This window comes from Capra hircus, chromosome 25 (genome assembly GCF_001704415.2).
Source record: "Capra hircus breed San Clemente chromosome 25, ASM170441v1, whole genome shotgun sequence".
NCBI classification, from domain to species: domain Eukaryota; kingdom Metazoa; phylum Chordata; class Mammalia; order Artiodactyla; family Bovidae; genus Capra; species Capra hircus.
Window position 1 is genome coordinate 18,642,189 of NC_030832.1, and position 24,709 is coordinate 18,666,897.

At 40.7% G+C, this 24,709-nt stretch overlaps 1 protein-coding gene across 1 annotated transcript in view; it reads right to left on the reverse strand.

The window, feature by feature from the left end:
• DNAH3 (dynein axonemal heavy chain 3) overlaps window positions 1-24,709 on the reverse strand; it is a 236,259-nt gene that overhangs the window by 54,505 nt on the left and 157,045 nt on the right. Inside the window, 11 exon segments of the mRNA XM_005697585.3 lie at window positions 2,902-3,084; window positions 8,490-8,706; window positions 10,535-10,726; window positions 11,689-11,690; window positions 12,039-12,677; window positions 13,944-14,087; window positions 14,332-14,488; window positions 14,570-14,693; window positions 16,981-17,160; window positions 20,337-20,631; window positions 23,980-24,083. Coding sequence (XP_005697642.1) covers window positions 2,902-3,084; window positions 8,490-8,706; window positions 10,535-10,726; window positions 11,689-11,690; window positions 12,039-12,677; window positions 13,944-14,087; window positions 14,332-14,488; window positions 14,570-14,693; window positions 16,981-17,160; window positions 20,337-20,631; window positions 23,980-24,083 — 2,237 coding nt within the window.

Consider the following 24,709-nt stretch of genomic DNA (forward strand, 5'->3'; position numbering starts at 1 on the left):
GTGTGTGAAGAGTTTAAAGAAAATCAGCCATCCTTGTGTGGAAACGGACTGTAGCCATGAGAGGTTTGGGAGGGGTTTCTGGTCCTTACAAAAAAAGCCTTAGATCAAGCACAGGTTTTCTTCTCCTCCTTGGAGAGTTTCTTCCACTTCCTGACTCACCTCCAGGATGTCGCTCCCAGTACTTGGGATTGGGATGGCAGAACACTAGACCTCATCCTTCACACCAAAACCCTAGGTGGCAGCAGTTTATTGCCCAGGAATGGGTGTGGTGGGCCATCTCCTTATAAACCTGATGTCACCTCTTGCCTCCCTCCTGTTCCAGCAAGTCACTGTTTTCCCCTGACATTGTACAACAGAACCCTATATGTGAGAATACTTGCACATGGTGAGAGACTGGTCTTCATAAAGCAGGCAAGTCCACTTGGCACAGGGTCAAGAATGACAATTTTGGAGGATAGTAAACATGGGCTGTTAAGCGCTGATTGTGTGCTGGACACATGTCATAAGCTTTACATGTTTTTCTCTCAGGATCTCCATTTTATAGGTTAGGAAACTGGTTAGGAATGGACAGAGCAAAGTTGAGCCCTGACATGCCTGATTCTTCTATAGAACCATGGAACAGTTGCAAATTCACATGCTCTAGGGGCCAGCCACCGGGCTTCCCTGGTGGCTCGACAGTAAAGAATCCATCTGCAATGAAGGAGACCTGGGCTCGATCCCTGGGTTGGGAAGATCCCCTGGAGGAGGACATGGCAACCCACTCCAGTATTCTTGCCTGGAGAATCCGCATGGACAGACGAGCCTGGTGGGCTATAGTCCATGGGGTTGAAAAGAGATGGACATGACTGGGCTACTAAGCACTCAGCACAGGGGCTGATATGAGTGTGGCAGGTAAGCTGACTGGGAGTTTGATGAGCTGGAACACACAAAGGACAGCACCTATTTAATGCTGCCAATGGATGTGACCCAGGAATGAAGGTCCAATGTTACCCAAGAGACCAATTTTTTTCTAAGGAAAGCTGAAATTTTAGAATTTGTACTTGAAATCTTTTGACTTTTAAAAGTTGATAACTATTTCAAATTAAAAGAAATACTGTATGTATCATAGCATATTATATTGCACAGCTGCTAATTTTTATAACTCCTGGAATAATGGTCATATGCAAGGGCTTTGGAATCAGAGCTGTGAATTTTAATCCCGATTCAATCACATTGTTACTGTGTGATCTTAAGCAAATCATTTTAGTTCTTGTATCATGATTTTCTTATTTGTAAACTAGGAATGATACCATTTGCCTTGCAGGGCTGCTAGGATGATGAAAGTTAATGTAAATCAAGTAGAGGAGAGAAGAGAGAAGAAACTCTCTACTCAATCCCGTTTCCCCACTGCCTAGAAAAGCGCCAGCAAAAAGTAAGTGTTCAATAAATATTTGTTAAATAAAGGAATACCAAATACACCATGGGCTTCCCTGGTAGCTTAGCTGGTAAAAATCCACTTGCAATGCAGGAGAGCCCAGTTTGATTCCTGGGTCGGGATGATCTGCTGGAGAAGGGATAGACTACCCACTCCAGTATTCTTGGGCTTCCCTTGTGGCTGAGCTTGTAAAGAATCTGGCTGTAATGTGGGAGATCTGGGTTTGATCCCTGGGTTGGGAAGATCCCCTGGAGAAGGGAAAGGCTACCCACTCCAATATTCTGGCCTGGAGAATTCCATGGACTGTGCAGTCCATGGGGTCACAAAGAGTCGGACATAACTGAGCGACTTTCACTTTACTTTCAAATACACCATAATGGTGCTGGTAAGTAGTAGCTCTTATTATCATCTTGTTATAGAATGGTAAATTACCTGCTACATTATATGCCCAGTGGCCAATGTCTTTTATGGTCTTTCATGGTTCCACTGGCAGTCCTACCAGTAGGACTATGAGTGAGCATGTCTCTCTTTTCCAGGGCGTGCATCGTGGAACTCTGAGACCAGGGACTGGACCCAGGTGAATCTCAGGACTCACTGGAGAAAAGGTCTATTCTTTTGAAAAAAGTGCCCCATGACCTAGAAATGAGATACAAACTAATTCTTATTCAAGCTCTTGTTTGAAGAACGGTCAAAAGCATTTTTCTAACTGCTATGTGGGGCACAAGGACAAGTATCTTCAGCTAAGGGCCATGAGCCTTGGAGTTGGATCCTACCAACAGGTCGTACAAGTCAGTTTACCACTGAACTCCACTGTTGTTGGCTTCCAGACCTTGATGGCTGTCATTACTGTAAGTCCAAAGTCATTGTGATTCTCAAATGGAATTGTATATTTGAAAATGCTTGGAGAAATATATAACATGAACATTAATCAGATTTGCTTCTAATATCTGAATACAGGTGAAGCCCTTCCCAGGACTTTTCTTCTTTGGTGCAAAAATTATCTTCAAATGGGGTCCTCTAGATTCAACATTCTGTCATTTGACAAATATTTACTCCACAGCTTATACCAGCGACATTTGAGCAAAAACATGATTGAGGTGAAGGAGATAGTCAGGGGAAACAGCCAGTGCAAGGCCCCTGAGGTGGGACATGCCTTGTGTTTGTTTAGTGAATAGCTAGGAGGCCATTGGGGCCAGTAAAGAGTCAATGAGAAGAAAGAAATATGAGAGAGGGTTAGATCCTGCCGGGGCTTATACGACTTTGATTGAGATGGAGAGTATCTATAAAACAACAATTCTTCCTGGAGAGAACCAGGTGTCCTTTACTAGCTATGTGATGCTGGGAAACTAACCTTTCATTTCTCATTTTTTCCCTCTGCAAGACAGGCATGACCGTGTATATTCTGTGAGACTCTGTTAGGCTCTAGTGAGATAATAGAAGAACCCTGAAATTGCTGGTTCCCTTTCTTGCCTCTCAGCAAGTTATACCTTGATTCCTTGAGCAATGGCAGCAGCAGCATTGGCTTCTTTTTCATCTGCTTGCACTAGCAGTTTCTTGGCATCAGCTTCTTGAGTCTCTGCTTCGATTTTCACCATCATCTTAGCGGTCTCCTCAGAGGTCTGAATGAGTTGGGGTTGGAGGGCAGTCAGTTCTACTTGCATGACGGCTACCTAGCAAGGAGAGAGGATGGGTGGGGTGCCAGGTCAGCTATATAAATGCCCAAAATGGAACAGCTTGCAAAAGCTGAAATGATTCTCTAACTGATAATACATGCAGAAAATACAAATGATGTTAATGGTACTGGGTACATATTTGTTGGCTGGAGTTTCTCTCTTTGATCTTGTAATATTTCATTATTTAGTTCATGCTATGTGTTATCATTATCAAGCTCCACGATAGGCGCTATACATATAATAGTAATCTTAAATTTTTTTAAAAAAGATACAACATTAAAAAAAGGTATTCTTGTATTGAGCCTACACTACACTTTAGTACTGGGGGCAGGGAAAGACAGAAGTAAGTTAGGGGGAAAACCCCTACATTTTTTTAAGTCTGTGAAGGAATATACATGGCTGAGATACCTGGGAAGGACAGAACTTTAAAGTTCATATTTTTCCCCCAACAGTCTGATGCCCTCTACAACATTCTTGTCTAGTAGTTTTCTGGCCACTGTCTGAATACTTCTACTGATGGGGAGGTCACCACCTCTCAGGGGAGTTGGACCATTTTTCACACAACTTAACACATTAGATTTTCCTGATAAGGGGCTGGAATTTACCCTCATGCAATTAAAAATTTTTTAAAATTAATTAATTTATTTTAATTGGAGGATAATTACTTTACAATATTGTGGTGGCTTTTGCCATATATCAACATGAATCAGTCATGGGTACACATGTGTCCTCCCATCCTGAACCCCTCCCATATCCCTCCCCACCCCATCCCTCAGGGTTGTCCCAGAGCACCAACTTTGAATGCCCTGCTTCATACATTGAACTTGCACAAGTCATCTATTTTATATATGGTGATATACATGTTTCAAAGTCATCCCACCCTCGCCTTCTCCCATTTAGTCCAAAAGTCTATTCTTTACATCTGTGTCTCTTTTGCTGCCTTGCATATAGGATCATCATTAGCATCTTTGTAAGTTAGAAAGAGAAATACCAATACAGTATATTAGCACATAAGGAGTACGTCAAGGCTGTATATTGTCACCCTCTTATTTGACTTATATGCAGAGTACATCATGAGAAATGCTGGACTGGAAGAAACACAAGCTGGAATCAAGATTGCTGGGAGAAGTATCAATAACCTCAGATATGCAGATGACATCACCCTTATGGCAGAAAGTGAAGAGGAGCTAAAAAGCCTCTTGATGAAAGTGAAAGAGGAGAGTGAAAAAGTTGGCTTAAAGCTCAACATTCAGAAAACTAAGATCATGGCATCTGGTCCCATCACTTCATGGGAAATAGATGGGGAAACAGTAGAAACAGTGTCAAACTTTATTTTTTTGGGCTCCAAAATCACTGCAGATGGTGACTGCAGCCATGAAATTAAAAGATGCTTACTCCTTGGAAGAAAAGTTATGACCAACCTAGATAGTATATTCAAAAGCAGAGACATTACTTTGCCAACTAAGGTCCGTCTAGTCAAGGCTATGGTTTTTCCTGTGGTCATGTATGGATGTGAGAGTTGGACTGTGAAGAAGGCTGAGCACCGAAGAATTGATGCATTTGAACTGTGGTGTTGGAGAAGACTCTTGAGAGTCCCTTGGACTGCAAGGAGATCCAACCAGTCCATTCTGAAGGAGATCAGCCCTGGGATTTCTTTGGAAGGAATGATGCTAAAGCTGAAGCTCCAGTACTTTGGTCACCTTGTGCGAAGAGTTGACTCATTGGAAAAGACTCTGATGCTGGGAGGGATTGGGGGCAGGAGAAGGGAATGACCCAGGATGAGATGGCTGGATGGCATCACTGACTCGATGGACGTGAGTCTAAGTGAACTCTGGGAGTTGGTGTTGGACAGGGAGGCCTGGCGTGCTGTGATTCATGGGGTCGCAAGGAGTCGGACATGACTGAGCGACTGAACTGAACTGAACACATATGTATGGAATTTGTGAAGTGTTAATATACTACAGGCCAATATCACTGATGAACATAGATGCAAAAATCCTCAATAAAATTCTAGCAAACAGAATCCACCCCCATGCAGCTTTCACCCACTGGTCCTGATTCTGCCTTCTAAGGCAATTCAAAAGTTTATTTGAAGAAAGTCTCATAACCTTGAACCCACTGTCCACAGAAAGCCCATGTGAGAGAGAAGCATAGCAAGCTGGTTGGTTAGGAGCACAGACTGTGGAGTCACTCAGACTTAAGTTTCAGTTTTCACCTCATCACTTGCACCAGCTACTCATGAGGCTGTGTGATCATGGGCAAGTTGCCTGTCCTCTCTGGGACCTTGATCTCTTTGTGTGTGATGTGATGATAACTGTACTTTCCTCATATAGAGCACCAGACACATGGGAGGGCTCAAGGACAGTTAACTGGCACCATCATTCCCTTTACTGGTCTAGACTGTCTCAGGTCATTTTGCTGCTCTTCAAATAACACAGTTTGCTCACCTTATGTGGATAGACTCCAATTGTCAGCATGTCTCTAAAAGCTTAAGGACCTTGAGTTGGACCCAGCAACTAAAGGAAGAGAGCAACAGAGGCCACTTCTGATGTTCTTTCCCATCCCTGTGCTGCGTGTTGGTGGATCTGCTGTGTATTTAGTGCCAGGCTAACCCACTGAAAACCACTCAGTTGCTTTAGTTCTTTATTGGTGCTAAAAATTCGTGTCTTAATATGGTTTCGTCAAGTGGCTCAAGCACAAATGAATTACTAATTCATAGGCCAGGCATTTTGCTAAGGGTTACACTTGTGTTAGCTCATTTAATCTTCATAATAGTCCTATGAAGTGAAGACTTATTATCACTGTTTTTTATGGAAGAGATCTTCAAGGTTCTATAGCTGATAAGCTATAAAGCTGGAACTTGAGCCTACACCTTCTTCTTCACCACTGCCCAGTTCTCCACTGAGAATATCCAGGGCTGGGGCAAGGGTGAGGTGAGTGAGGCACTTACACTGGGCACAAAGTTTAAGAGGGATCCAAAAAACTCAGTCTATTTATATATATTATTGAATTTTTATATACTATTAATATTGTACTTTATATATATATATATATATATATATATATTTTCATATATGGTGGTGGTGGTGGCTTAATCAGTAAGTTGTGTCCAACTCTTGTGGCCCCATGAATCCTCTGTACATGGGACTTCCCAGGCAAGAATACAGAGGTGGGTTGCCATTTCCTTCTCCAGGTGATCTTCCAGACCAAGGGATGGAACCTGTGTCTCTTTTATCTCCTGCACTGGAGGTGGATTTTTTACTGACTGAGCCACCATAGAAGAGAAGCAAAAGGCAAAGGAGAAAAGGAAAGATATTCCCATTTGAATGCAGAGTTCCAAAGAATAACAAGGAGAGATAAGACAGCCTTCCTCAAGGATCACTGCAAAGAAATAGAGGAAAACAATAGAAAGGGAAAGTCTAGAGATCTCTTCAAGAAAATTAGAGATACCAAGGAAGAGTTCATGCAAAGATGGGCACAATAAAGGACAGAAATGGTATGCACCTAACAGAAGCAGAAGATATTAAGAAGTGCTGGCAAAAATACACAGAAGAACTGAACAAAAAAGATCTTCACGACCCAGATAAACACAATGGTGTGATCACTCACCTAGGGCAAGACATCCTGGAATGCGAAATCAACTGGGCCTTAGGAAGCATCACCATGAACAAACCTAGTAGAGGTGATGGAATTCCAGTTGAGCTATTTCAAAGCCTAAAAGATTATGCTATGAAAGTGCTGCACTCAACATGCTAGAGAAATTGGAAACCTCAGCAGTGGCCACAGAACTGGAAAAGGTCAGTTTTCATTCCAGTTCCAAAGAAAAGGAATACCAAAGAATACTCAAATGACCGCACAATTGCACACATTTCACACACTAGTAAAGTAATGCTCAAAATTCTCCAAGCCAGGCTTCAACAGTACATGAACCATGAACTTCCAGATGTTCAGCTGGATTTATAAAAGGCAGAGGAACCAGAGATCAAATTGCCAACATCCGTTGGCTCATCAAAAAAGCAAGAGAGTTTCAGAAAAATCTACTTCTGCTTTATTGACTGCCAAAGCCTTTGACTGTGTGGATTACCACAAACTCTGGAAAATTCTTAAAGAGATGGGAATATCAGACCACCTGACTTGCCTCTTGAGAAATCTGTATGCAGGTCAGGAAGCAACCATTAGGAAGGTCAGGAAGCAACAGTTGGAACTGGACATGGAACAACAGACTGGTTCCAAATAGGAAAAGGAGTACGTCAAGGCTGTATATTATCACCCTACTTATTTAACTTAAATGCAGAGTACATCATGAGAAATGCTGGGCTGGAAGAAGCACAAGCTAGAATCAAGATTGCTGGGAGAAATATCAATAACCTCAGATATGCAGATGACACCACCCTTATGGCAGAAAGTGAAGAAGAACTAAAGAGCCTCTTGATAAAAGTGAAAGATATGAGTGAAAAAGTTGGCTTAAAGCTCAACATTCAGAAAACTAAGATCATGGCATCTGTTCCCATCATTTCTTGGCAAATAGATGTGAAAACAGTGGAAACAGTGAGGGGCTTTATATTTTAGGGCTCCAAAATCACTGCAGATGGTGATTGCAGCCATGAAATTAAAAGATGGTTGCTCCTTGGAAGAAAAGTTATGACCAACCTAGACAGCATATTGAAAAGCAGAGACATTACTTTGCCAACAAAGGTCCGTATAGTCAAAGCTATGGTTTTTCCAGTAGTCATGTATGGATGTGAGAGTTGGACTATAAAGAAAGCTGAGTGCCGAAAAATTTATGCATTTGAACTGTGGTTGTTGAAGAAGGCTCTTGAGAGTCCCTTGGACTTCAAGGAGATCCAACCAGTCCATCCTAGAGGAAATCAGTCTTGAATATTCACTGGAAGGACTGATGCTGAAGCTGAAATTCTCATACTTTGACCACCTGCTGTGAAGAACTGACTCATTAGAAAAGACCCTGAGGCTGGGAAAGATTGAAGGCAGGAGGAGAAGGGGACAGCAAGGATGAGATCGTTGTATGGCATCACTGACTCAATGGACATGAGTTTGAGTAAACTCTGGGAGTTGGTGATGCACAAGGAGGCCTGGCGTGCTATAGTCCATGGGGTCGCAGAGAGTTGGACACGACTGAACGACTGAAATGAACTGAACTGAACTGAGTCACCATATACCCTCTGAGCCACCAGGGAAGCCTCATATTTTATATATACCATTGTATTTTTATGTATACTATTGGATTTTATTGTAATGGATTAGGTCAAGCGAGTGAGGTGAGCACAGGGTCAGATGCTGTCTTTATTTTTGTGCTCTTTTGACTTCTGCATCTGAACAAGTGCTTTACTGCATCCAATTAGTTCTAGACCTCTTTGTCCCAGTACTGTTTTGTCTGTGCTTACCTGTGAAGCTGCAAATTCAAGTTTCTGCAGGCCTGTCAGGTATCGATTCCTCATCATATCAACCTCTTGCCTCTTCTTATTCAGGAGTGTCTTGAATGTTAGGATCAATTCAAGGTAGGAGGTGGGGGTAACATAGTTGTGTCTTCGAAGGATGTTGTAATAATCAAGTGACAGCTTTTTCACACTCTCCTGGAAATATTTGCACATGGAGATGACTCTGTTGAGGACACAAAGGTGGTCAGACAGGCCCAACTTGCTCCAGAGATCTAGCACAGCTTTGGTTTACAGAAGTAAGGATGTGAGAAATCCACTCACAGTGGCCAGCTAGAACCCTCAATCTTTGAAGCATGTCAACAGAGCCTCAAGAAGGATTGGGGAGGTATATATTCTTACTAGAATGAACTTTGATCAGGCAATTTCTACCTTTAATCACTTTTGTGAATCACCAGGGTTTAAGCAGGAGTTTTTAATCTTTGGAAGTCTGATGAAGCCTCTGGACTTTTCAGAATAATATTTTAATGCATAAAATAATATATTATAGAATTATAAAAGAAACCAATTGTGTTAAGGAGTTTTCTAAATATTTTAAACACCAAATTTATGATATAGTAATGTGTATGTGTGTGTGTGTGTGTGTTTGGCTGCACCTCGTGGCATGCAGGATTTTAGTTTCCTGACCTGGATTGAACCCACACACCCTGCATTGGTTAAGAATCCACTGGAAGCATGGATTCTTAAGTACTGCAGGTAAGTCTCAATATGTGTGATTTTATTTACATGTTAAATCAGGGGTCAGCAGACTTTTTCTGGTTAGGACCAGACAGTAACTATTTTAGGCTTTGTGAGCCACATGGTCTCAAGTAGCAACTATTCAACTCTGCCACTGTAGTGTACATGGCTGTTTTCCAATAAAGCATATTTGCAAAAATAAGGCTGTGAACTGGATTCAACCATGGATCATAGTTTGCCAACTACAGCGTTAAATAGTAAGATTGGACAATAGGTCTGAAAACTACCATCATTTTGAAGGGGATGATAAATTGGTGCATCTGTAATGACTGAACGAATTATGAAAATAACTGCAATTCCTGTTGGTTGGGGGTTTATTGCCTATGTTCATCATTGAAAGAAATGCAAAGTACCAGTTAGATGTCAATGAAAATGAAGATGTACTTTTCCCCCACTCACATTCACGGACCCTCTGAGCTCTGGTCATGCATGAGCCTATAGACCCAGGTTAAGCATTCCTGGGCCTAGAGAACAAAGTTCAAAGATCTTAAAACGGAATTTAAAGCAATGAACATTCTGACCACTACCTACTTCTTCATTTTCTATTTACTCATTTAATAAGCAGTATTCGAACCTACTATGTACTAGGCATTAAGGATATAGAACTATACAAGGCAGGTGACATGACCCTTACATTCATAGGACACTTAGAATGGTCAACAGTCTTATCCTTTCTCTTACTCTAGCCAGAATTCAGTGCTTTATTTTGTGTATCTGTGCTTTACACACAAAATATTTTTTTTTCACAACAAAATCCCTCACAAGTACCATCCCCTAGGCAGCGATATCTCCCCTGTTGAGAATGCATGCTCTAAGATTATTGAAATCCAGGTTCTCATAGCTATGACAAGAGTACACCTCTAGAACAATTCTGAACAGTGAAATATTCTTCTTTTTTCAACAAAGGCGTTTTATTAAATATCTAAATGGTATTTATTATTTATAATTTATTTCTCATTGGAAAAGACCTTGATTCTTGGAAAAATCGAAGGCAAAAGGAGAAGGGGGCAGCAGAGGATGAGATGGTTAGATAGCATCCCCAACTCAGTGGACACTCTGGGAGACAGTGAAGGACATAGAAGTCTAGGATGCAGCAGTCCAGGTGGTCACAAAGAGTCAGACACATGACTTAGTGACTGAGCAGAACAGAACATACATAAATCGACAAATCTTAAAACAGCAAAAAGAACAGAGCCAATATCTTGATTTTCACTTGAAATATTTGTTTGGGGTACTAAAATGCAGCTAGCACTTACTCTATCCGAATATTGTCATCAAGCTCTACATCTTCTAGAAATTTGTTGGCCACCAACTCCAGGGCATCTGTGGGCCAAGACTGGAACCAGTCAATTGTGCAGCAATTGATTAGAGAAGGGAACATTCGCAGGCGGTTCCGGAAGGCATCCCCAATTGGACTCATGGCTAATGAAAAGCAGATTTCATTAGTTCTCATTCTCCCGGTCAAGGAGGCCAAAAGGGACAGACAGGTCATTCCAAGGATTCTAATGGTGATAAGGGAGTGGCCATGTTTCCTGTTGGCACTCCAGAGTATAACTGGAAATAGTCAGGATGAGTGCCTGGAAAGCATAGGGGAGTCATGGGATATTTTCATGCAACTTTGTGATGGGAAGTCAGTTTATTACAAGAGTCTTCTGTCTGGTTTTCAATATTCATATTATCCTATGTTATCCATTCTAGGTCTTTAGGATCATATAGTCAGAGTGTTTTAAGCCCTTTGACCCATTTGTCCCATTTGTCCTGACTCACAGACCTCAGGGAACCATGGGTGCCCTATACATAGCTACTTATGGAGGCTGCTGTGGGGGCCCTATCAGCTTGTTTCTGACCTCATCTCCATCCTACCACAAATTTTGGATTCTATGCCCCAAATTCTGTTAATTGTTTATTTAGATTCAATGTGTACCAGGCACTTGCTAGGAGGAAGCATAATGTATAGGTGGAAGTGTGAGAAAGTCAGTGTGGCTAAAAAAAGAAAGGGAAGCATGGTTTGAGATGAGAGTGGAGAGGATGCAGGGGACAGACTGGCAGGTGGTCTTATAAAACTATAGCTTAGGGACTTTGGTCTTTATCTGAATGGAAAGTAATTCAGGTGTTTTAATTTGTGTGTGTATGTGTATGTAAATATACAATGAACAGATCTGCAATACAAGAAAAACAAATCCTGACAGTGGAAAGCATCCTGATTCAGTGGAACTTAAATGTCTGGAATGGACAGAGTGGACATAGAGAGAACAGTTAGAAGGCTATAGAGGTGAGGTCTGGGTGAGATGATATTCATAGCAGCTTAGCTAATTTGAAGGTGGCAGAGATAGAGATAAGTGGGTTGATATGAGCACAAGAGGGCAAAAATTGACAGGACATGGTAATGAAGAGAAGTATTGAACATGACCCCTAAGCTTCTAGACAGATTGGAGATGATATTCACAGACAGAAAAATTGCCAGGTGTTATTCTGTAAGGCTGCCAGGGTAATGTACTAAAAGGAAGGAGAGGGTTCAGAGCAGAAATCAGAGAATTGAAGAGAGTGGAACAGGTTTAAAGTAGTTTTTCAGGAGAATGGAATTTTGCACAGGAATTCCAGGCACTGACTGTTGGTCAAGTTAGGTGCCTTGGCTGGATCAATTCTGGCACCATTGTAAGAGGACTGGGCTTAGGGCAAGGAGATCCTGAAACATCCAAGGAAAAGGGCAAAACGAATTTTCTCATTCTTACCAAGGACAATGTGAAGGTTCTTTTTCACTTTCTCAATGAAGAAGTTATACATAGAAAGAGGAGTGACTTCGATCTTTTCGCCTTCTGTCCTGGCTGCCATTTGCATCTTCTCTACAATGTCAGCCTTCTCATCAGCAGGGAAGATGTTGGGCACATCACCGGTGTTCAGAAGCATGTTGATGTCCTCAACGAATGACTCATCCTTGATCTGATTATCAGCGAAGAGGAACACAGTACTTTTGGTGGCCACACCAACCTGGAGCATGATCTTCTTCAGGTCCTCTCGCCAATCGTTGCCTGAGTAGCTCTTTGTGATCTCGATCTGGTATAGCTCATATGAGTTCATGAATGTGGACAGTTTGCTGGCACTTTGCCGCCCACTGCCCCCAATGCCCACCAGGAGCAAGTGGCCTTTGTCCTGCTTCAGGACCCTGCAGATCCTAGAGATATGCTCAATGGCAAACCTGAACATCACTAAGGACATGGGGGCCTTGCTGATATTGTTGAACTCTTCCAGGTAATACTCCATGACCACTGTGAGCTGTTTTAAGTCAGTGATCTCATCATATATCTTTTGGTCACTTTCTGGCTTGAAGAAATCTCCAAAGAAGAGGCTACGGATATTGTCATCAACTATCTTTCCAGTGGGTGATAGGTGGATGAGGACCTGTGGAAAAGAGAAGTCTCAGCCAGGCATTCACTCCAACTACCGTGGTAGTGGGAACTAGAAGGAGGGAACAGGAGATGTGTTTATTTCCTCTGAGCACATTCTTCAAAGTCATGGTTCACAACAGTTTTGTTTTTTAAACAAAATATGTGCATTTGATGGTTGTAAAGACTATGATGAAAGGACAATTGAGAAAAGAGTGTGAAAGCAAGGGTCAATCAGTTTGCTAAGTGATTAAAACATTGATGGACAGATTATAAGATCCCAGGAGGAGGTGGTCAAAAGGTGAGATCATTTGTACTTGCTTCTTCACCAAATAGAGGTGCAGGCCTTACCCCTGTTCCCCACTCTGTACCTAGAGTAGAAATGTTTTAGATGCTTCTTCTTTCTGATATTAGAAACTAGCAGTGCTTCTGTACATGGCTTCTGGATGAAATATGAAACACTTGCACTCTTTCTATGGAGAAATGATAGCTTCTTAAAAGTAGGGGTAGAACTAGATGATGCAAATATATAGGGTTTAAACTTTTCTTATATCAAAATGGAAAAGAGAAAATATTTACAAATAGGAAACAAAGACAATCTTTCACTTGGGCTTTACACAGGGCATCAATCAAACAATAAAAATTCATGGTGTTTTTATTTTTTAACTCAAAAGTTACTTGATCTTGAAAATGCATTTTACGTTAATTACAAACAAAACATCTTTTCATAAATGATAAGTGTGAATGGATCTAAACTTATATGTTACCTGGAAAGTCAAGTGAAATTGGACCAACTATTACATTACTTGGGGCAGGGAAGCCTGGAGGGCTGCAGTCCATCAGGTTGCAAAGAGTCAGACATGACTTGGTGACTGAACAACAAAAACAACAGTATATCACCAAATCAAGTGACTAATTGGCTCAATACACTGTTTCTTGAGATTCAGAAAGCAGAGCTATAAGTCTCTATTTAGGCTTTCCTGGTGGCTTAGTGGTCAAGAATCTGCCTGCCAATGCAACAAATCCGGGTTTGATTCCTGGGTCAGGAAGATCCCCTGGAGAAGGAAATAGCAACCTATTCCAGTAGTCTTGCCTGGAAAATCCCATAGTCAGAGAAGCTGGTGGGCTACAGTCCATGGGGTTGCAAAAGAGCTGGACACGACTGAGTGACTGAATAACAACAATAAAGTCTCTACTAGGAAGGGAGCCTGAAATCTGAGACTAGCATGATCACATATTTGGGGCAATTTCTGAGGTCAAAAGATCACAGGGTCTTGCTTACCTTTTCCACAGACTGCTTGAAGCAATTGGAGGTTGTTTCCCTTACCATGTTAAAAAAGACCTGTCTATCTTCATGGTCAATCAGACGGTCATAGAAGACCCGGTAAACCTCATGAATCCAAAGCCGGATAAACTTCTCTACATCCTGAAAATTCAGTCAGTTATTTGAATGAATGGCACATGGTGGCTGAGGCAGTAGTTTTCGAACAGTTTCTAAGTCCTGGGTTGTTGTGAGGATTAAATGAGAGAATGCTTACAAAATCCTTAGCACAATGCCTAGCACAGATTAAATTCTTAATAAAAGTTAGCTATTACTATTATCATTATATATTCCACATAGCCAAGGATATCACTGAATGAACTTGATAACAGAAATGACAGCAGCTGACCTGCAGATGCGTGTGAGGGCAGAGCAATACCCCTTGGATCACTCGTGAGAAATCCCGCAGATTAAAGACATAGTGTGACTTGGAGGGAGTTGGCAAGAAATTCTCCACTGCAGCTTTATAAATTGTCATCGTTGCTTGTACCATCATCTTTCCATACCTTGGGAGGAAAGAGAAGGCAGACCAGTTAAGGAAGGGCCAGAAATGAGGACCCCAGGCCAATAATACAGGAACCTCCTACCTTAAAAACACCACATCAAACCCTTTTCCAAAGTGCCAGTCAGCGATTGAACTGAAAATCTTGGTTAATACGTCATCCTCGAAGGCATTGATGGAAATGATATTCAGATGGCGAGTGAATCGTCCTGGAAAACATGCAAAGTTATGAATGTGCACACACACTCACACTTGCCTCCTGGGCGTAGCAACCCTAAGATATAGAACAATTTTTCCTCTGCCTTTACGTTTTAGAGCTGTGCTATTCAACATGGCAGCCTCTAGCCATATGTGGCTATTTAAATTTATATTAATTAAAATTAAGTAACATTAAAAGTATTTCCTCAGTCTCATCAACCACATATCAACTTCTCAAGGATAAACATGTGACTAGTGGATGTTGTATTGCACAGCATAGATACAGAACATCTCCATGACTGCAGAAGTTCTGGTAATAGCGCTAGCCCAGTGCTCAAGACTGTTACTAGATAATGGCAATATGTCATTTTTGCAAAATAATCAAATAATTCAGAAATACTTTTATAGAAAGTAACCCTTTCCTCCTACACACTAAATCCATTCTCTCTCCCCTCCCAAATTTATCACTGTTAGTTTGGTGTTCTTACAGCTCTACATTTATATCTGTGTATCTAATATTAGATATCCATACATTTATATCTATAAAATTCATCCATTTAAAGTACACAATTCAATAAATATTTAGTATTTTAGTTGTGCAATCATTATCATAATCAATAGCAGAATAATCACTCCAAAAAGAAATCCTTTACCTTCATCACTTTCCATTTCCTTGCAGCCCTTGGTAACTAATAATAGATTTTCTGTCTCTATGATTTGCCTGCATATCTTTTTAAAAAATATTTTACTGTATAGAGTAAAGCACAGATACAGAAAATCACCAAGATTATAAAGTTAACATCCTTACATCTACCATCCACGTCAGAAAATACAACTTTGCCAGCCCTTCATAGAAGCCCTTCCACATATCCCATCCCAATCATAGTCCTCTCCCTGTCTCCCTTCAAAGCTTACCACTATCCTGATTTTAAAGTAATTACTATCTTGCATTTCTTTATGTTTTTTTTTTTAATCACCCATATGTACTGACATATGTAGGTTTACCTTTTTTCAAAAAAAATGCTGGAATAATATTTTACACATTGATTGGGAAATATGGAGAGTTGGATGAACTTGAGGAATTCATGTATTTTTTGATAATAAGCATACTAATAGTACTTAATGTGTGCTAATGCTTATTACATGTTACCAAAACCAAGATCAGTCTTCTGCCAAACCATGCTCTCCACCACCATATGATAATGCCTTGAGCCTCAGTTTTCCCATATGAGCTCTAACAGCTGGCAGCTGGTCTGACAATTATCAGCTAGTCTGTTGGTTCTCCAGTGAACACAATCTCTTTAAATATCAACATCAAATGAGGTCACTCCCTAGCTATGATGGAACAAGACAGAAACAAGTTTGCTCTGAAATCATGAAAACTTCCCCCAAAACTAATATGAATGACTCTAGTTGTTTACTAAGTACAGAAAAAAAATTAAGATACCTACTCTTCAAATTGTCCCCATTCCCTGAGACTACCCAATCTAGTACAGAGTCCCTGGTTTCTTAAGCCTTTTTCACATCATCCAGCACAAGCCCATTTAATGCCCTTTCGCCAGGCACTCTCATGGTTCTCCATGCTATGTAGACACCCTTGCTGCAGCAAATTAATAGACTCAGTTTCACTTGACCACAGATGTGTTCCTGGCAGTTTTGGGCATTGGTCTTTAAGATCTTTTCAATATGTCATATTTGTGACATAGCTTGAAAACTGACAACTGCTGTGCAAATGTTAGCAATTACTATTTCCTTGATATGTATGGGAAACAGACATTCCCTTTTGAATAGATCTCTCCTGCCTCACTGGTTTTAGTGAGAATTAATTGACATAAAATATATAAACTGAAGGTTTACAATTGTAAATGAATTGAAAATCTTATTTATTTGTTTGTTTATTATTATTATTTTATTTAGGCCTATCTGGCTCCAAAGAATTGTAAGAAACACAATAGGTGAATCTGTCATCCACCTTTAGTTGAGAACCTCTGGTCTAGCCTTGCTCCTAGAACACAAGCTGACCACACAGAACTTACCTCTTTGTGAGATTCTCTGTTCCTCTATGCCTAGCCAAAAACTCCTCAAATCCTCTTTTCATCTTCTCATCCTATTTCATACAACTTTCAACATGGCATATTCAAATGCCACTCCTTGAATCTAACTCAAGTGTCTCTGGCCTGAATATACCTTTCTCTATCTTCCACCAGGACAGACTGCCTTGAACTAGCCCCCCATCCACAAAGATGGTCTGGTTCCGCAGGGTGGGGCAAAAAGTAATGAACTCTCTCCTTCACATACCAGTAATGTCATTCCTTCCTCCCCCAGGAGGGCCCATGGCTGTCACAAGCAGCACATCAACGATGTCCAGCCTATTAGTATCCTTCTTGTCAAACCAGTAACCATGGTCAATCCATTGCCGTAGGAGCTCAATGGGGGGCTGTGCTCCATATATCTCTTTGGCTGGCATGTTGAGGTCATCTGGGGAAAGACGTAATGGCCACAGATTGTAAATCTATGGGATCTTTTGCTCTTTCAGGAGGTAGCAGATGACTATCCTTCCATGGGAGAGTCCATACTCAATTGTTATACCCTCACTCTAGGTAGGGCTCAGCCAGTGGACATTTTCACCATAATGGAAGAGATTTTCCAGGGTTCTGGCTTTCCTGGTTTATTGAGATCTCTGTGCATTTATTGAGATCTCTGTGCATTTATTGAGATCTCTGCGCATGAGATCCTCTGTGGAAGGATGCATAGATTGGCATTAACAGATAATAAAATTTTTCTCATTCCTTCACCCAAAATATATATAGCTACTATGTGCTAGACATTTTGTTAATTTCTAGGGATATGATGGTGAGAAAGTTGACAGAGTATTTAATTTACCACCAGGTAATAGTGGGAACTCCAATAACAGAAAGGATTCAAGCTAGGGTTTCTGAAGAGCAAAATAAAAAAGGCAAGGATAAATTGTGATTTCCTCCAGGGTAGGGATTGATTTTCTCCAATAGTACATTGTTCAGTACTGGCACATAGAAGGCACTCAATAATTTCCAATGAGCATTGACTAAATGCCCATTTTTGTGCCATGTAACACTTTAGGAATTTTATACATGGTATCTCATCTACTCAAGATGATTACTTTATAAGGAAGGTAGTATTACCTTTATGTTAGAGGTGAGGAACTGAAGGTAATGGAATAATATACTTAGGGTTAAAAAGTGAGATTTCGACATAGGTCTGTTTGACTGCAAAGCTTAAATTGCTTTTGGATATACCATAAAAATAGGAAGGGAGAACAGATGAGAGGAAAGGACAAAGGAGACAGGGAGGACAAGAAAGGGAAAAGAAAATATGATCCCTGCCTTTAAGGAGCTGTTGTTAATTGGCAAGGATATAAATACACGCCACATTTACTATCAATACCTTAATTTTAAAGACAGAACATGAGATAATGCAGAAGAGCAGGGAATTGCTAAATGAGAATTCTATGAATCAGCAGTAAGAGAGTAGAAAACATAATGTATTTGGCACCAAGAAACCTGGTTTTGTCTTGTGGCTCCAGAATTTTCTAGACGTTTGACCCTGAACAGGGAATTTAACCTTCAGAGCCTCATTTAATTGACTAGTAAAGCAGATTTTTTAAAAAGTCAGTTTTCATTCCAATCCCAAAGAAGAGCTGTGCAAAAAAAAAAAAAAGAAAGAAAGAAAGAATGTTTAAACTAACAGACAATTGTGCTCATTTCCTATGCTAGTAAAGTTAACTCAAAATCCTTCAAGCTAGGCTTCAGCAGTACCTGTACTGAGAACTTCCAGATTTACAGGCTGAGTTTAGAAAAGGTGGAGGAGTCAGAGGTCAAATTGCCAACATTCGTCAGATCATAGAGAAAGCAAGGGAATTCCAGAAAAACTGCTGCTTCAGTGACTACGAGGAAACTTTTGACTGTGTGGATCACAACAAACTGTGGAAAATTCTTAAAGAGATGGGAATACCAGACCACCTTACATGTGTCCTGAGAAACTTGTATGCAGATCAGGAAGTAACAGTTAGGACCTTATATGGAACAAATTACTGGTTCAAAATTGGTTCAAATTTTATGGTTCAAAATTGGAAAAACAGTATGACAAGGCTGTATATTGTTACCCTGTTTATTTAACTTATATGCAGAGTACGTCATGTGAAATGCCAAGCTGGATGAGTCACAAGCTGGAATCAAGATGGTCATGAGCAATACCAACAACCTCAGATATGCAAATGATACCACTCTAATGGAAGAAAATGAAGAGCAGCCAAGAGCCTCTTGATGAGGTCAAAAGAGCAAAGTGAAAAAGCTAGCTTAAAACCCAACATTCAGAATACCAAGATCACGGCACCCAGTTCCATCACTTCATGGCAAATAGAAGGGGAAAAAGTAGAAGCAGTGACGGATTTTCCTTTCTTGGGCTCCAAAATCACTGCGGATGGTGACTGCAGCCATGAAATTAAAAGATGCTTTCTCCTTGGAAGGAAAGCTGTGATAAACCTAGACAGTGTGTTAAAAAGCAAAGACTTCACTTTGCTGACAAAAGTCCATATAGTCAAAGCTATGGTTTTTCCAGTAGTTGTGTATGGATGTGAGAGTTGGACCATAAAAAAGGTTGAGCACTGGAAAATTGATGGTTTCAAATTGTGGTTCTGGAGAAGACTCTTGAGAGTCCCTTGGACTGAAAGGAAATCAAACCAGTCAGTCCTAAAGGAAATCAACCCTGAATATTCATTGGAAAGATTGGTGCTGAAAGTGAGGCTCTAATACTTTGGCCATCTGATGCGAAGAGCCAACTCATTGGAAAAGACCCTGATGCTGGGAAGCACTGAAGGCAAAAGGAGAAGTGGGTGGCAGAGGATGAGATGGTTAGAAAGCATCATCGACTGAATGAACAAGAACTTGAGCAGACTCTGGGAAATAATGGAGGACAGGGAAGCCTGGCTTGCTGCGGTTATGGGGTCGCAGAGAGTTGAACATGACTTAGCAACTGAATAACAACAACAAAGTGATCATGATGGCCAGTAAACTCAAGGGGTTGTGAGGCTCAAAAGAAATAAATGAGGAAGTGCTTTGTAAACAATGTGCTTATTTGGCAACTATTAGATTTCTTCATACACTGATAACATATTTATCCGGCACTTAATGGAATAGAAGCTTATCACAGTGTGTGAGTTGCTTCTGAAGACACAAGAGAGCAAACACTACAATCCCCTTCTGAACATAACTACTGTCACTACAAAGGAACTTGGCCTGATCCATGGGCTCAACTTCATCCCAGGAGTAACTGGGATCCTCGCACAGGCAAAAAGGCCTGCACCACGCCTCAACATGGAATTTGGCATATAGTACATACTTAAAAGCACTTGGAAATGAATGAAGGAAAGGACAAGAAACAAAAAATGAAAGAAGCAAGAAAGAGAGGAAGGAGAGAAGAAGGGATGGAAAGATGGAAGAAAAGAAGGAAAGAAAATAGGAGGGGAGGGAAGGAATGTGGAATTATATTAACAAGAAATATTTTATCTTCCATAGACAGTAAAATGAATATACAGCAGTCCTACAAAGGGAGATTCTGTTTTGCTGCAATTTAAAATAGAAGAATTTGGTGTTTCCAGTTCCAGGCCAGTGCCTTACCCACAAATACCACTGCTTTCTTCCCTATGGGAGGCCCAAAAAGGCCTTTCCGCCGGCGATCCAGCTTGGACATTATGATATCCTGCGTCTGATTGGCTGAAGTTCTGGCAGAGAAATTGATGCAGTTGGGCAGATAAGTATTTTTGGGAAGGCGAAGAAGGAAGTTGTTGGTGATGACTGATTTGCCTGTGCCCGTGGGTCCTACAAACAGCATTGGAATCTCATGGTCCAGGTAGGTTTTCAAGAAGAAGGACTGTCGGGCTGTCTCCATGGTGGGGATGATGAGTTCTGAGACCTGTGCCACAAAGACATGGTGAGTCTTGATACTGGGACCAGGAGATTGTGTCTTGGTATTCAAGAGACTTGAGTTTTATCCTTACTATCCATTCAGCTCTGTCTCTTATTTATCTTTATAATTTTGAGTATTTTACCTCTCTAGCAGCCTAGTTTCTTCATCTGTGAAATGGGGATAAAAATGGCATCTAGTTCACTGAGCTGTTCTGAAGGTTAAATGAAATCTTGTATGTAAATATAGACAATAACTGTCTATTGTCCCTGTTTTAGAGATGAGAAAACAGATCCAGAGCTCACCAACACAGCAAGTAAACAGAAATGCAAAGATTTTAATCCCAGCTTGTCTGATCCCAAGGTCTGTATTCTTAACTACTGAAATGTCATATTATAAACACCAATTATAGTAAGGCTGGGTCTACAGCTGCTGCCCTCTGAGACCTTTTCTTTGAGCCATGCTGTTTGCCTTGCCCTAGGAAAGATCCACCTCCCATATGCCATCTATATTGCCTGTCCAAGAAGGGTTAGGTATGACCCTTGACCCCCATTCCTTGTGCTTATTTCTCATCTGCTTTTCCTAAGGCTCATATTCTTGGTTCCTCCTATTAATCCCTTTAGCAATATGGAAATCACAACAGTCTTCCTGGTACTCAGACTCCAATTGGGCTCTAAGGGCTTGGTCTTGGATTCCTAGAATCTCTATTACTTTGAGTAGAAAACCTTGCTTTAGATTGGCTTTTCTGAGCTTGAACTCTATCATCAACCATATGGCTGCTTTTGGTCCCTCCAATGATGGGTAGAGGAAGGGGTCTGCTGTCATTCAGTCACTAAGTTATGTCCAATTCTTTTGTGACCCCATAGACTTTAGCCTGCTAGGCTCCTCTGCCTATGGGATTTCCTAGGCAGGAGTACTGGAGTGGGTTACCATTCCTTTCTTCAGGGTATCTTCCCAACCCAGGGACCTAACCTGCGTCTCCTGCATTGGCATGCAAATTCTTTACCACTGAGCCAAGAGAGTAGCCACAGAGGAAGGGGTAGTAAGATCTAAATCATATGCTGAAGTCTACTTATATGTCTAGACTGGAAGAGGCTAGTGAGCATGGAGCCACTGTGCTGTGTAACTCTAGGGAGCACCACCCACACTATGGTTTATATAAATGGTGCCCCTATCTTTGCCAACAAAGGTCCGTCTAGTCAAGGCTATGGTTTTTCCAATGGTCATGTATGGATGTGGGAGTTGGACTGTGAAGAAAGCTGAGTGCCAAACAATTGATGCTTTTGAACTGTGGTGTTGGAGAAGACTCTTGAGAGTCCCTTGGACTGCAAGGAGATCCAACCAGTCCATTCTGAAGGAGATCAGTCCTGGGTGTTCTTTGGAAGGAATGATGCTAAAGCTGAAACTCCAGTACTTTGGCCACCTCATGAGAAGAGTTGACTCATTGGAAAAGACTCTGATGCTGGGAGGGATTGGGGGCAGGAGGAGAAGGGGACGACAGAGGATGAGATGGCTGGATGGCATCACTGACTCGATGGACGTGAGTTTGAGTGAACTCTGGGTGTTGGTGATAGACAGGGAGGCCTGGAGTGCTGCGATTCATGGGGTCGCAAAGAGTCGGACACGACTGAGCAACTGAACTGAACTGAGCTGAAAGCAAAACTAGACCATAATGCAAATGGCACCAACAGGGACTGCACAATGTGGTGGCTGTGTGTATACTGTTAGACTAAGCTTGCCTTATTTTGATTAATAATTTGACCAGTGTAAAAGGAGCAGATAGAACAGAGAAATTGAAGTGGCAAGGAAGAGAATTAACAGGTATTGAGCTATGGATGTTTTGCCTGTGTTATTCCCTGCAGTTTTCCCAATAGCCCTCTGAGGCAGCTGTATTATTAGCTCACTTTTTCAGATGAAAAAATTGAGACTGGAAGATGGCCAACTTGGCCAAAGTCACATAGCCAGTAAGTGATACTGAATGCTAAACCAAGTATCAAGACTGGGAATTTAAAGCAAGTTGGATTTCATAGATTTTTATTTTCAGGGGCTAGAACAGCTTTTTGACAAGTGAAAAATTCCCTGCATAACTAAAATATTTTCTGCATTTGACTCATTTGTAGGAATGGCACCCAACTCCAGTTCTCTTGCCTGAAAAATCCCATGGATGGAGGAGCCTGGTAGGCTGCAGTCCATGGGGTCGTGAAGAGCCAGACATGACTGAGTGACTTCACTTTCACTTTTCACTTTCATGCATTGGAGAAGGAAATGGCAAGCCACTCCAGTGTTCTTGCCTGGAGAATCCCAGGGACGGGGGAGCCTGGTGGGCTGCCGTCTCTGGGGTCACACAGAGTTGGACACGACTGAAGCGACTCAGCAGCAGCAGCAGCAAGATTTCACACCCCTGGAGCTCAGGTGATGAAGCTCTTTTAAGGAGAATGAAAGCTTGGAACCTCAGTGCTGAGGGGTTCTTTACAGTCTTTTCAGTCTCCATGTGAGTCCTGAACTCATCACACATTCACTCCTGCCTGTGGCACCCTTCTCACAAGCAACTGTGGTCCTGTCTGGTGTCTGATTTTGTTTCCAAAATTTCCACATTTCCATCCACCATCTACTACTCTACCTAGGGCCTGAAGAAACTACAATTACCCCAAGAAAGATAAATTTTGTCCACCAGATATGCAAGTAGAGGCATGAAAGTGCACATCTGGGAAAAATTTCCACAAGAAAATGAGTAGGAGTTGTAAGTGAATCTTCTGCTAACCAGAGAATCTATTTAATCAGTATCCATTTTTCTGAGAATTCTGATTAAAGAAATCTTTCTCTTGGGATTTTAAAGAAAAGGCAAGGATCTTTTTGGCTGAGATATCTGAGAAGGGGACTGATGACCACCTGGAATTGTTCATGCTGACAATAATTAGAATAGCAACAGTATGATCTAGCACAATGTGAATGCCACAGATTCATGCATAATGTCTTCAATCTTTGCAACCATTATTTAGATATTTTTTATTCTATTGTGTAGCTGAGTAAACTGAGGCAGAGAGGGTGAAGACTGAATAAGAAATCTGGGACTCTCTGATTCTAAAGTCCATGCTTTGTACACCCATGGTGGATTCATGTCAATGTATGGCAAAACCAATACAGTATTGTAAAGTAAAATAAAGTAAAAAATAAAAATAAAAATAAAGTCCATGCTTTTGAAGGCTCAATTCAAGTCATGTCTGAACATTTTTCTAAAGTAAATTCTTTCACTTTTTCTAAAGTAATTTCTTTAACTAACCCAGATCTGATGTTAACGTCTCCACTCTGCTGAATATCAGGTCATTACTGAGGTTCTATGACCAATAACTCTTTTACCTTTGCATTTGCGGAGATATTTTCCTCCTCTTTGGTGATATACTCTGTCCATGTGCACCAATGTCCACTAGCTTGCTTGAGGAAATAAAAATCATAGATGCTTCCTGGACCCAAAGAAATAGAACAAGTTATTAGCACATCAGAGGTTTACATTTCATATTTGAGATATTTAACTACCTCAGCCGTAGGCATCTGAAATGTATGACTATCAGTATTGGTAATTGTATAAACTAGAAAAACATCTTTTAAAGAATAATGATTTTATTATATATATAAAAATAATAGTTGTTGATTATACAAATAATGATAATATAAATAATATATATAATATATGTTATAAACAGGAAGTATTGAAAAGAACAAAAAAGGGAGAAAACAAAAGGCTCCAAATCTCACAATCAGAGATTACTTTCAACAGCAATCCTTTCTCTCTTGAGGCATACAAACATATTGAAGGTGGAAGTATAGGTACATGAAAGAAAGAATTTTATTAGGATAGGATCATTTAATATTATATATCATATAGATATATACACAAATATATATGAATTATATTAATATAATCTAACAATAAAATATATATTTTTATATATCATATTATTGAAAAATAAAAACATTAAATCTAATTTTATTTAAACTAGGAGACTAAAGTGAAACTGAGGGACCTTCTGAACTTCAGATAATCATCATTCACAACAGGAGATACTGGTTTCTAAAAGTGGTTTCTTTT